This window comes from Rhinoderma darwinii, chromosome 5, assembly GCF_050947455.1.
Source record: "Rhinoderma darwinii isolate aRhiDar2 chromosome 5, aRhiDar2.hap1, whole genome shotgun sequence".
Lineage (NCBI taxonomy): Eukaryota > Metazoa > Chordata > Amphibia > Anura > Rhinodermatidae > Rhinoderma > Rhinoderma darwinii.
The window spans coordinates 2,709,437-2,724,738 of record NC_134691.1 but is presented as its reverse complement, the minus strand read 5'-3'; the positions used below and the strand labels follow the sequence as shown (position 1 = coordinate 2,724,738).

The 15,302-nt window shown below is 38.6% G+C and overlaps 1 protein-coding gene across 2 annotated transcripts in view; it reads left to right on the top strand.

Annotated features, from left to right (window-relative positions):
• OPLAH (5-oxoprolinase, ATP-hydrolysing) overlaps positions 1-15,091 on the top strand; it is a 48,666-nt gene extending 33,575 nt beyond the window's left edge. For both annotated transcript variants that reach the window (XM_075825674.1, XM_075825675.1), the window contains exons 19-27: positions 15-189; positions 2,390-2,574; positions 8,241-8,387; positions 8,925-9,059; positions 9,144-9,293; positions 10,653-10,810; positions 11,792-11,952; positions 14,323-14,420; positions 14,650-15,091. In XM_075825674.1, the coding sequence (XP_075681789.1) occupies positions 15-189; positions 2,390-2,574; positions 8,241-8,387; positions 8,925-9,059; positions 9,144-9,293; positions 10,653-10,810; positions 11,792-11,952; positions 14,323-14,420; positions 14,650-14,799 (1,359 nt within the window). In that variant the 3' untranslated portion in view covers positions 14,800-15,091. The remainder of the gene's footprint in view (positions 1-14; positions 190-2,389; positions 2,575-8,240; positions 8,388-8,924; positions 9,060-9,143; positions 9,294-10,652; positions 10,811-11,791; positions 11,953-14,322; positions 14,421-14,649) is intronic.
• The last annotated feature ends 211 nt before the right edge of the window (positions 15,092-15,302 follow it).

The following is a 15,302-nucleotide window of genomic DNA, read 5'->3' as shown; positions in this document are numbered from 1 at the left end:
TCTTTGTCCTGCAGGTGTTCCGGGTGGAGGCGCCACGTCCTGTCTTCTTTGTGGCATCCCGTGGCCACCATGCTGACATTGGGGGCATCACCCCAGGATCCATGCCACCCCATTCCAAGTCCCTGAAAGAAGAAGGAGCAGTTTTTACCTCTTTCAAACTTGTGAAAGGAGGAACATTCCAAGAAGAAGGTGAGCGGACAAGAAATACTCAAGGTGGTATGGGGAAACCCTTCAAAAACAACATTTCTTATAATTCAGGTTCAGCATCAAAGTCCACCAATGCACAGCTGTAATCTACCACCGCTATCTACATACGGAGACTACGCACATTGTTGATATGATGTCACTATGTGCATTGCAGCTAAAGTAGTCTTAGCTTGTATAGGATTTTTGGTTAAAGGGATTTAACCGGCATTAAGCTACTTATGCCGTAAGATAACATATAAACACCTACTAATATTTTCAATCCTCATACATCCTGTATTATACTCCAGAGCTGCACTCACTATTCTGCTGGTGCAGTCACTGTGTACATATATTACATTACTTATCCTGTACTGATCCTGAGTTACATCCTGTATTATACTCCAGAGCTGCACTCACTATTCTGCTGGTGGAGTCACTGTGTACATACATTACATTACTTATCCTGTACTGATCCTGAGTTACATCCTGTATTATACTCCAGAGCTGCACTCACTATTCTGCTGGTGGAGTCACTGTGTACATATATTACATTACTTATCCTGTACTGATCCTGAGTTACATCCTGTATTATACTCCAGAGCTGCACTCACTATTCTGCTGGTGGAGTCACTGTGTACATACATTACTTATCCTGTACTGATCCTGAGTTATATCCTGTATTATACTCCAGAGCTGCACTCACTATTCTGCTGGTGGACTCACTGTGTACATACATTACATTACTTATCCTGTACTGATCCTGAGTTACATCCTGTATTATACTCCGGAGCTGCACTCACTATTCTGCTGGTGGAGTCACTGTGTACATACATTACATTACTTATCCTGTACTGATCCTGAGTTGCATCCTGTATTATACTCCAGTGCTGCACTCACTATTCTGCTGGAGGAGTCACTGTGTACATACATTACATTACTTATCCTGTACTGATCCTGAGTTATATCCTGTATTATACTCCAGAGCTGCACTCACTATTCTGCTGGTGCAGTCACTGTGTACATATATTACATTACTTATCCTGTACTGATCCTGAGTTACATCCTGTATTATACTCTAGAGCTGCACTCATTATTCTGCTGGTGGAGTCACTGTGTACATACATTACTTATCATGTACCGATCCGGTGTTACATACTGTATTATACTCCAGAGCTGCACTCACTATTCTGCTGATTGAGTTACTGTGTACATACATTACTTATCCTGTACTGATCCTGAGTTACAGCCTGTATTATACTCCAGAGCTGCACTCACTATTCTGCTGGTGGAGTCACTGTGTACATACATTACATTACTTATCCTGTACTGATCCTGAGTTACATCCTGTATTATTATACTCTAGAGCTGCACTCACTATTCTGCTGGTGGAGTCACTGTGTACATACATTACATTACTTATCCTGTACCGATCCTGAGTTTTATCCTGTATTATACTCCAGAGCTGCACTCACTATTCTGCTGGTGGAGTCACTGTGTACATGACATTACTTATACTGTACTGATCCTGAGTTACATCCTGTATTATACTCCAGAGCTGCACTCACTATTCTGCTGGTGGAGTCACTGTGTACATACATTACATTACTTATCCTGTACTGATCCTGAGTTACATCCTGTATTATACTCCAGAGCTGCGCTCACTATTCTGCTGGTGGAGTCACTGTGTACATACATTACATTACTTATCCTGCACTGATCCTGAGTTATATCCTGTATTATACTCCAGAACTGCACTCACTATTCTGCTGGTGGACTCACTGTGTACATACATTACATTACTTATCCTGTACTGATCCTGAGTTGCATCCTGTATTATACTCCAGTGCTGCACTCACTATTCTGCTGGAGGAGTCACTGTGTACATACATTACATTACTTATCCTGTACTGATCCTGAGTTATATCCTGTATTATACTCCAGAGCTGCACTCACTATTCTGCTGGTGGCGTCACGGTGTACATAAATTACATTATTTATCCTGTATTGATCCTGAGTTATATCCTGTATTATACTCCAGAGCTGCACTCACTGTTCTGCTGGTGGAGTCACTGTGTACATACGTTACATTACTGATCCTGAGTTACATCCTGTATTATACTTCAGAGCTGCACTCACTATACTGCTGGGGGAGTCACTGTACATATATAACATTACTCTTATCTTACACCATTTGTTTTGACAGCGGTCACTGAGGCTTTGATGGCTCCTGGACTAATACCGGGCAGCAGTGGGACCCGTAATCTCCAAGATAATTTGTCAGACTTGCGAGCACAGGTGGCAGCTAATAAGAAAGGCATCCAGCTGGTAAATGAGTTAATTGAATTTTACAGCCTGGAAGTGGTACAAGCATACATGGCCCATATCCAGGTACGTAGGTACTGTCATTTATTGATTTTAATATATATATATATATATATATATATATATATATATATATATATATATATATATATATATAACCTATTGTAAGGCAGTGTCATTATTCAGCTACCTAATCTTTTCACTAATTTATTAGGTTATATAATGCGGGGTGTGAACTTGTATAGTAACTGTTTCTTCATGACGTGGTAGAGACATTAAATAAAATAGGTTTTACTAACTATTATTTTTGCTAGGAATGTTTCTCTCTTCATGGAACTACTATAAGACTGCCCTCTATATACAAGAATAACCCTACTATAATACTGCCCCCCTATATACAAGAATATAACTACTATAATACTGCCCCTATATAGAAGAATATAACTACTATAATACTGCTCCCTATATACAAGAATATAACTACTATAATACTGCTCCTATATACAAGAATATAACTACTATAATACTGCCCCTATATACAGGAATATAACTACTATAATACTGCCGCTATATACAAGAATATAACTACTATAATACTGCCCCCTATATACAAGAATATAACTACTATAATACTGCCCCCTATATACAAGAATATAACTACAATAATACTACCCCCTATACACAAGAATATAACTACTATAATACTGCTCCTATATACAGGAATATAACTACTATAATACTCCTCCTATATACAAGAATATAACTACAATAATACTGCCTCCTATATACAAGAATATAACTACTATAATACTGCTCCTATATACAAGAATATAACTACTATAATACTGCCCCCTATATACAAGAATATAACTACTATAATACTGCCCCTATATACAAGAATATAACTACTATAATACTGCTCCTATATACAAGAATATAACTACTATAATACTGCTCCTATATACAAGAATATAACTACTATAATACTACCCCTATATACAAGAATATAACTACTATAATACTGCTCTATATGCAAGAATATAACTACTATAATACTGCTTCCTATATACAAGAATATAACTACTATAATACTGCCCCTATATACAAGAATATAACGACTATAATACTGCCCCTTTATTCAAGAATATAACTACTATAATACTGCTCCTATATACAAGAATATACTACCCCCTATATACAAGAATATAACACTATAATACTGCCCCTATATACAAGAATATAACTACTATAATACTGCCACTATATATAAGAATATAACTACTATAATACTGCCGCTATATACAAGAATATAACTACTATAATACTGCCCCTATATACAAGAATATAACTACTATAATACCGCCCCCTATATACAAGAATATAACTACTATAATACTGCCCCCTATATACAAGAATATAACTACTATAATACTACTTCCTATATACAGGAATATAACTACTATAATACTGCTCCTATATACAATATAACTACTATAATACTGCTCCCTATATACAAGATTATAACTACTATAATACTGCTCCTATATACAACTATATAACTGCTATAATACTGCTCCTATATACAACAATATAACTACTATAATACTGCTTCCTATATACAAGAATCTAACTATTATAATACTGCCCCCTATATACAAGAATATAACTACTATAATACTGCTCCTATATACAAGAATATGACTACTATAATACTGCCTCTTATATACAAGAATATAACTACTATAATACTGCTGCCTATATACAAGAATATAACTATTATAATGCTGCCCCTATATAAAAGAATATAACTACTATAATACTGCCTCCTATATACAAGAATATTACTACTATAATACTACCCCCTATATAGAAGAATATAACTACTATAATGCTGCCCCTATATAAAAGAATATAACTACCATAATACTGCTCCTATATACAAGAATATAACTACTATAATACTGCCCCTATATGCAAGAATATAACTACTATAATACTGCCTCGTATATACAAGAATATAACTAGTATAATGCTGCCCCTATATACAAGAAAATAACTACTATAATACTGCTCCTATATGCAAGAATATAATCAGAAATACACTCTATACATTGTTAATGTGCTAAATGACTATTCTAGCTGCAAACGTCTGGTTTTTAATGCAATATCTACATAGGTGTATAGAGGCCCATTTCCAGCAACCATCACTCCAGTGTTCTAATGGTACATTGTGTTTGCTAACTGTGTAAGAAGGCTAATGGATGATTAGAAAACACTTGAAAACCCTTGTGCAATTATGTTAGCACCGCTGTAAACAGTTTTGCTGTTTAGAGGAGCTATAAAACTGACCTTCCTTTGAGCTAGTTGAGAATCTGGAGCATTACATTTGTGGGTTCGATTAAACTCTCAAAATGGCTAGAAAAAGAGAGCTTTCATGTGAAACTCGACAGTCTATTTTTGTTCTTAGAAATGAAGGCTATTCCATGCGAGAAATTTCCAAGAAACTGAAGATTTCCTACAACAGTGTGTACTACTCCCTTCAGAGGACAGCACAAACAGGCTCTAACCAGAGTAGAAAGAGAAGTGGGAGGCTCCGCTGCACAACTGAGCAACAAGACAAGTACATTAGAGTCTCTAGTTTGAGAAATAGACGCCTCACAGGTCCTCAACTGGCAGCTTCATTAAATAGTACCCGCAAAACGCCAGTGTCAACGTCTACAGTGAAGAGGCGACTCCGGGATGCAGGCCTTCAGGGCAGAGTGGCAAAGAAAAAGCCATATCTGAGACTGGCTCATAAAAGGAAACGATTTATATGGGCAAAAGCACACAGACATTGGACAGAGGAAGATTGGGAAAAAGTGTTATGGACAGACGAATGGAAGTTTGAGGTGTTTGGATCACACAGAAGAACATTTGTGAGACGCAGAACAACTGAAAAGATGCTGGAAGAGTGCCTGACGCCATCTGTCAAGCATGGTGGAGGTCATGTGATGGTCTGGGGTTGCTTTGGTGCTGGTAAAGTGGGAGATTTGTACAAGGTAAAAGGGATTTTGAATAAGGAAGGCTATCACTCCATTTTGCCATGCCATACCCTGTGGACAGCGCTTGATTGGAGCCAATTTCATCCTACAACAGGACAATGACCCAAAGCACACCTCGAAATGATGCAAGAACTATTTAGGGAAGAAGCCGGCAGCTGGTATTCTATCTGTAATGGAGTGGCCAGCGCAGTCACCAGATCACAACCCCATAGAGCTGTTGTGGGAGCAGCTTGACCGTATGGTACGCAAGAAGTGCCCATCAAGCCAATCCAAATTGTGGGAGGGGCTTCTTGAAGCATGGGGGGAAATTTCTCCCGATTACCTCAGCAAATTAACAGCTCGAATGCCAAAGGTCTGCAATACTGGAATTGCTACAAATGGAGCATTTGATGAAAGCAAAGTCTGAAGGAGAAAATTATTATTTCTAATCTTGTCAATGTCTTGACTATATTTTCTATTAATTTTGCAACTCATTTGATAAATATAACTGAGTTTTCATGGAAAACACAAAATTGTCTGGGTGACCCCAAACTTTTGAGCGGTAGTGTAAATACTATAATACTACCGCTATATACAAGAATATAACTACTATAATACTGCCTCCTATAAACAAGAATATAACTACTATAATACTGCCTCCTATAAACAAGAATATAACTACTATAATACTGCTCCCATATAAAAGAATATAACTACTATAATACTGCCCCCTATATACAAGAATATAACTACTATAATACTGCCCCTTTATACAAGAATATAACTACTATAATACTGCCTCCTATATACAAGAATATAACTACTATAATACTGCCCCTATATACAAGAATATAACTACTATAATACTGCCCCCTATATACAAGAATATAACTACTATAATACTGCCTCCTATAAACAAGAATATAACTACTATAATACTGCTCCCATATAAAAGAATATAACTACTATAATACTGCCCCCTATATACAAGAATATAACTACTATAATACTGCCCCTTTATACAAGAATATAACTACTATAATACTGCCTCCTATATACAAGAATATAACTACTATAATACTGCCCCTATATACAAGAATATAACTACTATAATACTGCCCCCTATATACAAGAATATAACTACTATAATACTGCCTCCTATGTACAAGAATATAACTACTATAATACTGCCCCTATATACAAGAATATAACTACTATAATACTGCCTCCTATATACAAGAATATAACTACTATAATTCTTCTCCTATATACAAGAATATAACTACTATAATACTGCTCATATATATAAGAATATAACTACTATAATACTGCCCCTTATATACAAGAATATAACTACTATAATACTGCCCCTATATACAAGAATATAACTACTATAATACTGCTCCTATATACAAGAATATAACTACTATAATACTGCCACTATATATATGAGAATATAACTACTATAATACTGCCCCTATATACAAGAATATAACTACTATAATACTGCTCCTATATACAAGAATATAACTACTATAATACTGCTCCTATATACAAGAATATAACTACTATAATACTGCTCCTTATATACAAGAATATAACTACTATAATACTGCCCCTATAGACAAGAATATAACTACTATAATACTGCCCCTATATACAAGAATATAACTACTATAATACTGCCACTATATATAAGAATATAACTACTATAATACTGCCCCTATATACAAGAATATAACTACTATAATACTGCCCCCTATTAACAAGAATATAACTACTATAATACTGCCCCTATATACAAGAATATAACTACTATAATACTGCCCCCGATATACCAGAATATAACTACTATAATACTGCTCCTATATACAAGAATATAACTACTATAATACTGCCCGTACATACAAGAATATAACTACTATAATACTGCCCCTATATACAAGAATATAACTACTATAATACTGCCCCCTATATACAAGAATATAACTACTATAATACTGCCCCCATATACAAGAATATAACTACTATAATACTGCCCCCATATACAAGAATATAACTACTATAATACTGCCCCCATATACAAGAATATAACTGTAATACTGCTCCTATATACAAGAATATAACTACTATAATAGTGCCCCCTATATACAAGAATATAGCTAATATAATACTGCCCCTATATACAAGAATATAACTACTATAATACTTCCCCCTATATACAAGAATATAACTACTATAATACTGCCCCTATATACAAGAATATAACTACTATAATACTGCCTCCTATATACAAGAATATAACTAGTATAATACTGCCCCTATATACAAGAATATAACTACTATAATACTGCCTCCTATATACAAGAATATAACTACTATAATACTGCTCCTATATACAAGAATATAACTACTATAATACTGCCTCCTATATACAAGAATATAACTACTATAATACTGCCCCTATATACAAGAATATAACTACTATAATACTGCCCCTATATACAAGAATATAACTACTATAATACTGCCCCCTATATACAAGAATATAACTACTATAATACTGCCCCTATATACAAGAATATAACTACTATAATACTGCCCCCTATATACAAGAATATAACTACTATAATACTGCCCCCTATGTTTGCTTATAATTAATATTTTTTATGTGTTTTTATTATAATAAATTCTCTCGGATTTTCCACCTAGGCTAATGCAGAGGTGGCAGTGAGAGAGATGTTGAGGGATTTTGCTGAGCGATGGGAGCAGCAGACTGGGGCACTTGAGGTGGAGTCTGTGGATTACATGGATGATGGGTCTCCTATCAAGCTGAAGGTGAAAATCAACAAAGCAGAGGTAATACAGAATGTTCTATAATGTACAACAACTTGGTTTTCTTTGTTAGGTTCCGGCTTTGTTGAGACCCTCAGTCACTCTGTGTCTATTTTGCATTTCCCTGGACGTTCATTATTGGTGATAGTAATCTAATGACGTATACATAGAGTGAGGCAGGGGAGGCACAGATTGTGTCCTCCATGCGCTCTTCATCTCTTGCATAGCACATGTATTTGGATTAGGAGCGGCGTGGCAGTAAAAATTATTAAAGGTTTTTCCTAGATTCGGAAATCCTTTCCTATATGCCCTTCTGGGGTTTTCTAAGGTAATAGAGGGGGTCCTCTATTCAGGATCCTCATCACTTGGCCAGAGTGGAGATCGATTACATTGTCTCTCTCTCTCTCTCTGTCTCTGTCTCTCTGTCCTGTCCTGCATTTCACAGACAAGGCATTGATATGAATGGACACTGTGTAATGCTTCATTCTCCCTGTAGGGGCGCTGCAGGTAAATCATAAATTCTATGAATGGGTATATAAAACTATTTCCACTTTGTTACAGGGTAGTGCTGTGTTTGATTTTACTGACTCTGGATACGAAGTTTTTGGGAACTGTAATGCCCCTCGTGCCATTACCCTCTCTGCCCTCATTTACTGTCTACGTTGCATGGTGGGCCAAGATATTCCACTTAACCAGGTCAGTAGTCGATTATCTTCAGGGGTAATAATAATAATATTAATAATAAGAAAATGTATGCGTTGTCTTTTGATATATCTTTAGGGTTGCCTACTGCCCATCCAAGTAGTCATCCCAAAAGGATCTATTCTGGACCCCTCTCCGGATGCAGCGGTTGTGGGAGGCAATGTGCTGACATCACAGAGGATTGTTGATGTCATCTTTAAGGCCTTTCAAGTTTGTGCTGCTTCACAGGTGAGATTTTTAATAAAATGGTCAACTAATATATAAGTTGTCATACATTCTAATGCTATGTGTGTAGACCCCGCTCTCCGGCACACACAGTACCATAGGAAATCTGTCGTCTGCCTTATGGCCGCTCTGTGAGGCACTGTATTTTAAGAATGCTTCCATATTAAAGCATGCAAAAAAAAAAAACAGCATGGATATCTTGTTGCGATTTCTCAAGCATTCTACAAAAGATAAAAATCCCTCCCTTTGCCTTTGTGTAAAATAGGTTCCGTAAGGTTCATAGCAGTGACTGTGCACTGTATTACTTATCGGTTCAACATGGATTCCTAATACAACTTTTTACATTAGCCCCTATAATAAAAAAGTAATTACCGTCTAAATTAAAAAAGCACTCCAGCAATTTTTTGCTTATTCAGTGCATTCTTTTATTAAAGAATAATGTAGAGGCTCTTGTGTATGCCCTGTATATAACTGTTTTAGTTAATGTGCCATTTATGGGTTGTCTGCCAACTTGGTTTCTTTTTCCCCTCTGGTATAGTTCCCCTAATGCTGCCTACATTTGTCATCATGCCTCTGGCTTTGCAGAAACAGAGGGGGCAGTCTCATCACTCTGCACTTGCTCTGAGTCCTATCTAAGGGCAGTATGTGGTGCAGAACTTCTTTCCTCACACTGCAGAGTCTCAGTGTACCCCATGTGATGCATCTTTAACCTGTCTCCCCTGCCTCCTGCAAGTGATAGATTTATTCAGTTTTTACATAGGAGACAGTGAGGAGCAGCATCTCATAAAAATACCCTGGATACTTTTCACACAGCACTCACAGATAGAATAGAGAGTTAGTGTGAGTTAGCTAATTATTGTGTGGATTCACCTCTTATATCACTGCACTACTTTACCCTTAGATAGGTCAGGAATTATCTAAGTAGCACTATATGCATGGGTGGACATACACAGAAACAAGGAGGGTGGAGCTGGGTGGGATGGGGAGGAGTCCCAGGGATGCCAGGAGGGATTTGATTGGTTATGTAATCCTGTAGTTCACTGGAAGTCTGAGACACATGGGACAGTGACCCCCTGTCTACAAATGAGAGCATGGGCTATTTTGGTGGTCAAACGACGTACACCTTGGTGGAACCCATAAAACAATGGGGTCGTTGGTGTCCGTCGTACGATGGTTCCGGCACTGCGTTGTGGGGTTCTTTTATGAATGTAAACCACCACGCATATGTGAACAGAGTCTAATGTAAGTTGTATTTTAGAAAGATTCCCTTTACATTGCTCCGTATACCCCATGATGTGTGCGTGAGAAGCGACACGTCTATTCAGTGACCTCATTATAATGGTTTCCAGTTCTTTTCTCCAGGGTTGTATGAACAACGTCACGTTCGGTAATCAGAACGTCGGTTACTATGAGACGGTGGCCGGTGGTGCTGGGGCTGGTCCACATTGGGACGGGAGAAGCGGCGTTCATAGTCACATGACCAACACACGAATTACAGACCCGGAGATTCTGGAGAAACGGTATGTGGAATATTGCAGGTGTACTTGACCGGTATAAATATACAATATTATTACCAATTAACCAGTCAAATCTGCACAGCGACTGAAATTCAAGTAGTTTTACAATTGGGAGAATGAATAAAAGTCAAACATCATCAAAAGTCAGCCCCAGTATCTGTAGAATTTCGCTCATGCTTGGCTAAATTTGGGCCAATGTGTCAGATCAAATTGTAGAGAGTTCTGTGTATCGGACACCCATTGAGACCATCAATATTCTACTCTTAGATTTCCCCTTTAAAATGATGATGACCTGTCCGGTCATGGCAGACATCGTGATCTAGCAGTGTTGGCAAAACCAATAGATTATGGGGCCTTTAAAGAACGCAATTCAACATGCACTGAATTTACACTTACATGTGGACTGCACTACAGTATATAACATGTTAATATTTATATCGGTTTTTACCACCATTGGCTTATATGGCAAATCCACCTAATACCATAAGGGTCTCATAGGTGGGGAGAACAAGGGTCCCCTGTGGATTTGCTATAAATGTGTACAGTGGGTAATCCTTTAACTTTTGGAATACTATAAAGTTTTATTAGGACAAAAAAAAAATCAAAGATACTAAAATATTAAAATAGATACAATTTTAAATCTAAGTAAAAAAACTGAATTAAAGCCATAGAGACTCTATTCACATGCATAATTTAGCAGCTTCCTCAGTAACAAAACAGGCCAATCAGCTGTAAAGATGCAATAAAGAAGTCACTAGTGAGTAACAGATGGTGATTGGTTGACGTTTTCAGTGAACACATCTAGAAGCTCCACCCCATAGACACATTCTGAGAGAGGCAAACTGCTTAGGCTCATTCATACCTAATTAAAATGTACTGAATACTTCCAAGAGAATATATAGTATTCTAACTGGTACATAACTCACAAACTAGTGCCAGATATTTCCCTTTACAATCTGATTGACCCCATGCCTCTTTCTTTAGGTACCCAGTAGTCCTGAAATGTTTCCAGTTACGTCCAGGCTCAGGCGGTCAAGGGAAGTTCTGTGGGGGTGATGGAGTCATTCGAGAGTTGTTGTTCAGAGAACATGTCATCTTGTCAGTTCTCACAGAACGAAGGGTGTTCCAACCATACGGAATCCAAGGTGACGTTACAGATGAGCTCCTTATCTTTGTTTTACAGTTACCTTAAAGGGGTTGTCCACTACAGGACATCTGATGACCTATCCACCGAATAGGCCATCAGTTGCTCATCCGCATATCATCGGTGCGGGTCCCACAGCTGGACCCTGAACCGATTAGCCGCTCCGGTGGCCTGCGGGCACCAGAGTTATTGCCCATTATGCGATTTACGGAGTCGGAAGCAGTTGGCTCCGTACATAGCACAGCGGACGTGGACTGCAGCTCTGCCAGCTGTTCACTTGAATATTGCAGCTCGGCCGCTATTCTGTGGCTGGAGCCAACTGCTTCCGGCATGTACGTCCGGTGGTCGGAGGCAGCCGGAGCGGCTTAACGGTGCAGGGTCCGGGTGTCGGACCCCCTCTAATCATGTATTGATGACCTATCTGGAGTATGATAAATACATAATTATACCCATGTGTTTTCCCTTTTCACCAAGATTAAAAACATATTGTCACTCACCACTCTACCTAAACCGCCTAGTATAATGTTAGCGACGGTGTCCTAGCCGTCACACTGCGCATTGCCTGCTAAAGCTCCGTCAATTGGACCGAGCGCACCATGTGATCGCAGGCTGTTGGAACGCATGTAAATAGTGCGAGACTCTGTAGATCACGCGCATACACAGAGAGCTAAGACTAATTGCTAAATCAAGACAGGTCTTCCATGCATCATAGAGTCTATACCCGCCATCTTTGTTAAGGGTATTCTACCGGTCGAGATATAGCGCAAAAGTCTTCCACAAAAAGAAAAACGCAGGTGTTATCATGGTCCTAAGTGGTGAGTGCCCAAGAAATGCTTCAATGGGAATCCCACTGCAGTAGAACAAAGTTGGATATGTGGAAATAATTGGAAAAATATTGTACATACATGAAATATAATGACATTATAAGAAAATGACATAATAATAAAGATATTATGACATGGGCAGAATCTCTTCTAAATGGGAACCCTTGGGTCATGAACCTTACAAGGACGTTCATATAACATCCGCTTCACCTATATATATCCTAGAGAGTCCACTCTAGTTGATCGAGCGGAATACATTTAATGGATAGTCTATATTGAGGCAATTAGGATTTAATGAGCCAGGTTTGTGTATCCTGCGTGTTTCACACTGTTTAAGGAGATGTTCCCTATTACCCCCACGTTTTAGAGGAGCAACACTATCAATAATAATCAATCTAAGTTGTTGAATTGAGTGCCTGCTTCCACAAAATGTTGTGGGACTGGTAGTTCACATTTTTTAGTTCTAATGCTGGACTTTTGGTGGTTTAGCTGGAGCCGACATTCAGTTCTCTTTTCGCTAACATAAAGCAGTCTACATGGACATTGTAACACATAAATCACGTACTCTCTTTTGAAAGTGAAAAAGGACTTAATTTTATGATCTTCCCCTGTACCGGGATGTGTAAATACATCACCTTTTATCATTAGAGGGCAATTTTCACATGACAGGCAGGGGAACCAGCCACTCCGACCCCCGTCAAGTCTACCGCTTGGCCTGTCACTAACATCCATCTTTACTAATTGATCCTTAAGATTACGAGGTCTTCTCGTTGAGAACAGTAGAGGCATTTGAAACTCAGTAATATATCTCATCCTCTCCCAAAGTCGCCCCCTCTAACTCCTTGAGAATTTGCATTGTATCCCTTGTGTGAGATGGTAACCTATACACATATTCTCTTAATTCATGATCTAGCCATTGGCTGCATTTTTCTGTCAGGCACCCAAGGCCCGACATGCTAGGTCTACCGGGGGGCTGGGACACACTCTTATGAATTTTTGGTAACATATAGAATGTGGCCGTCCTTGGATGACTCACAGATAGGAACTCCTTCTCATTCTTCGTGATCGCTCCCTCCTCCAGGCCTCCACTGATCAGTTCCTCATATTCTTTGAGGAACTGATTTTTTGGGTCTCCAGATCTGTATTCAAATCCTCATTGGTTTCCATAGTGCTTACGTGCTAGGTCTCCTGGTCTTTAATCCAAAAAAGCAAATGTATGGAGCTACATAGATGCCTGATAGGTGCAGGTTCCACCTCTGTGACCCTCACATGTTGGTTAAACGCAGGTCCGGTGAACCCCGTCTGCATGGTCCTGGCCGCCGCATTCTCCTTGCTGCAGCGATTGGCTCTTTCCGTAACTCTCATAAACTTCAATGGAAACTTTGGTGGCCAAGAATCCGCGTACAGGGGTCGCTAGACCCTCATTCTCCCAATAGCTGATGGATCCAGAGATGTGACCTGCGTCTGATTGATATTCATGGGATTTAATGATTAAGATGGGAATACCCCCTTTATCTGCCTTATATTCTCTGTCACTTTCATTTTAGGTGGATCGCCTGGTGCTCCTGGGCTTAACCTCTTACATCGAAGCGAAGGGAAAACCATCAATTTGGGAGGGAAAACATCTATTTCATTAGAACCTGGGGTAAGGCAATAAAAGGGTAATCTGCAAAAATGTACAATGTGACCCCGAATAAATGATCTCTCCATTCCCCTTCTCCCATTATTTACCAATCCTCTTAGTTGTCTTCTTGCGTGGATCTGCCCCAAGGTTGGACAGGCTCAAGCCCTTCACGTCATGTATCACCACCCGTTCTTTGCATAACGGAAACCGGCAACTCCACAAGATGAATGATTTTAATTTTCTCTCTCAGGACATATTCACCCTTCATACTCCAGGCGGAGGAGGATACGGTGACCACAAGGCGGGTGCTGATATCCCAGCGCCTATGAAGAGTCAAAGTCACAGCTTTGCGGAGCGGGGAAGTGTCTACGATTACCGCATGGCTCAGGAGAATGTGTGAAGGACTACACCAGCCCGAACCCCCGAAATCCATGACTGAAGAAACCGTGTACAGATGATATGGAGAAGGAAGATGGCAGAACTGGACCAGATGTTGTCTGTCTAAAACCAGCGCCACAACCATGTCCAATGTCTTATAAGCTAAAAAATAGTAGAATTTTATTATTAAAAATTGAGCATTACATATTTTGATCTCTTTGGGTCATTTCCATTGACTTCTCTATAGAACATTTTCTCATTTTGATATTTTTGGTCTTGATGTTGCTGGATTAAAGGGGTTTTTCAGGCTCTTATTTTCTTTTTTTTATTTAATCGTCTTATTCATGAAAATGAAGAGATTTTTTTTAATGTAAATATTGCAGTGGCAGTCAATTCAGTATTCAACCTACACAACTTTGTAGGATACCTAATACTTCGCTTGATTGTAAAATGTTACAGAAAGACCTTGATAAGCTGGCGGCATGGGCAACAACAGGGCAGATCAATTATAACCCCATAGCGACA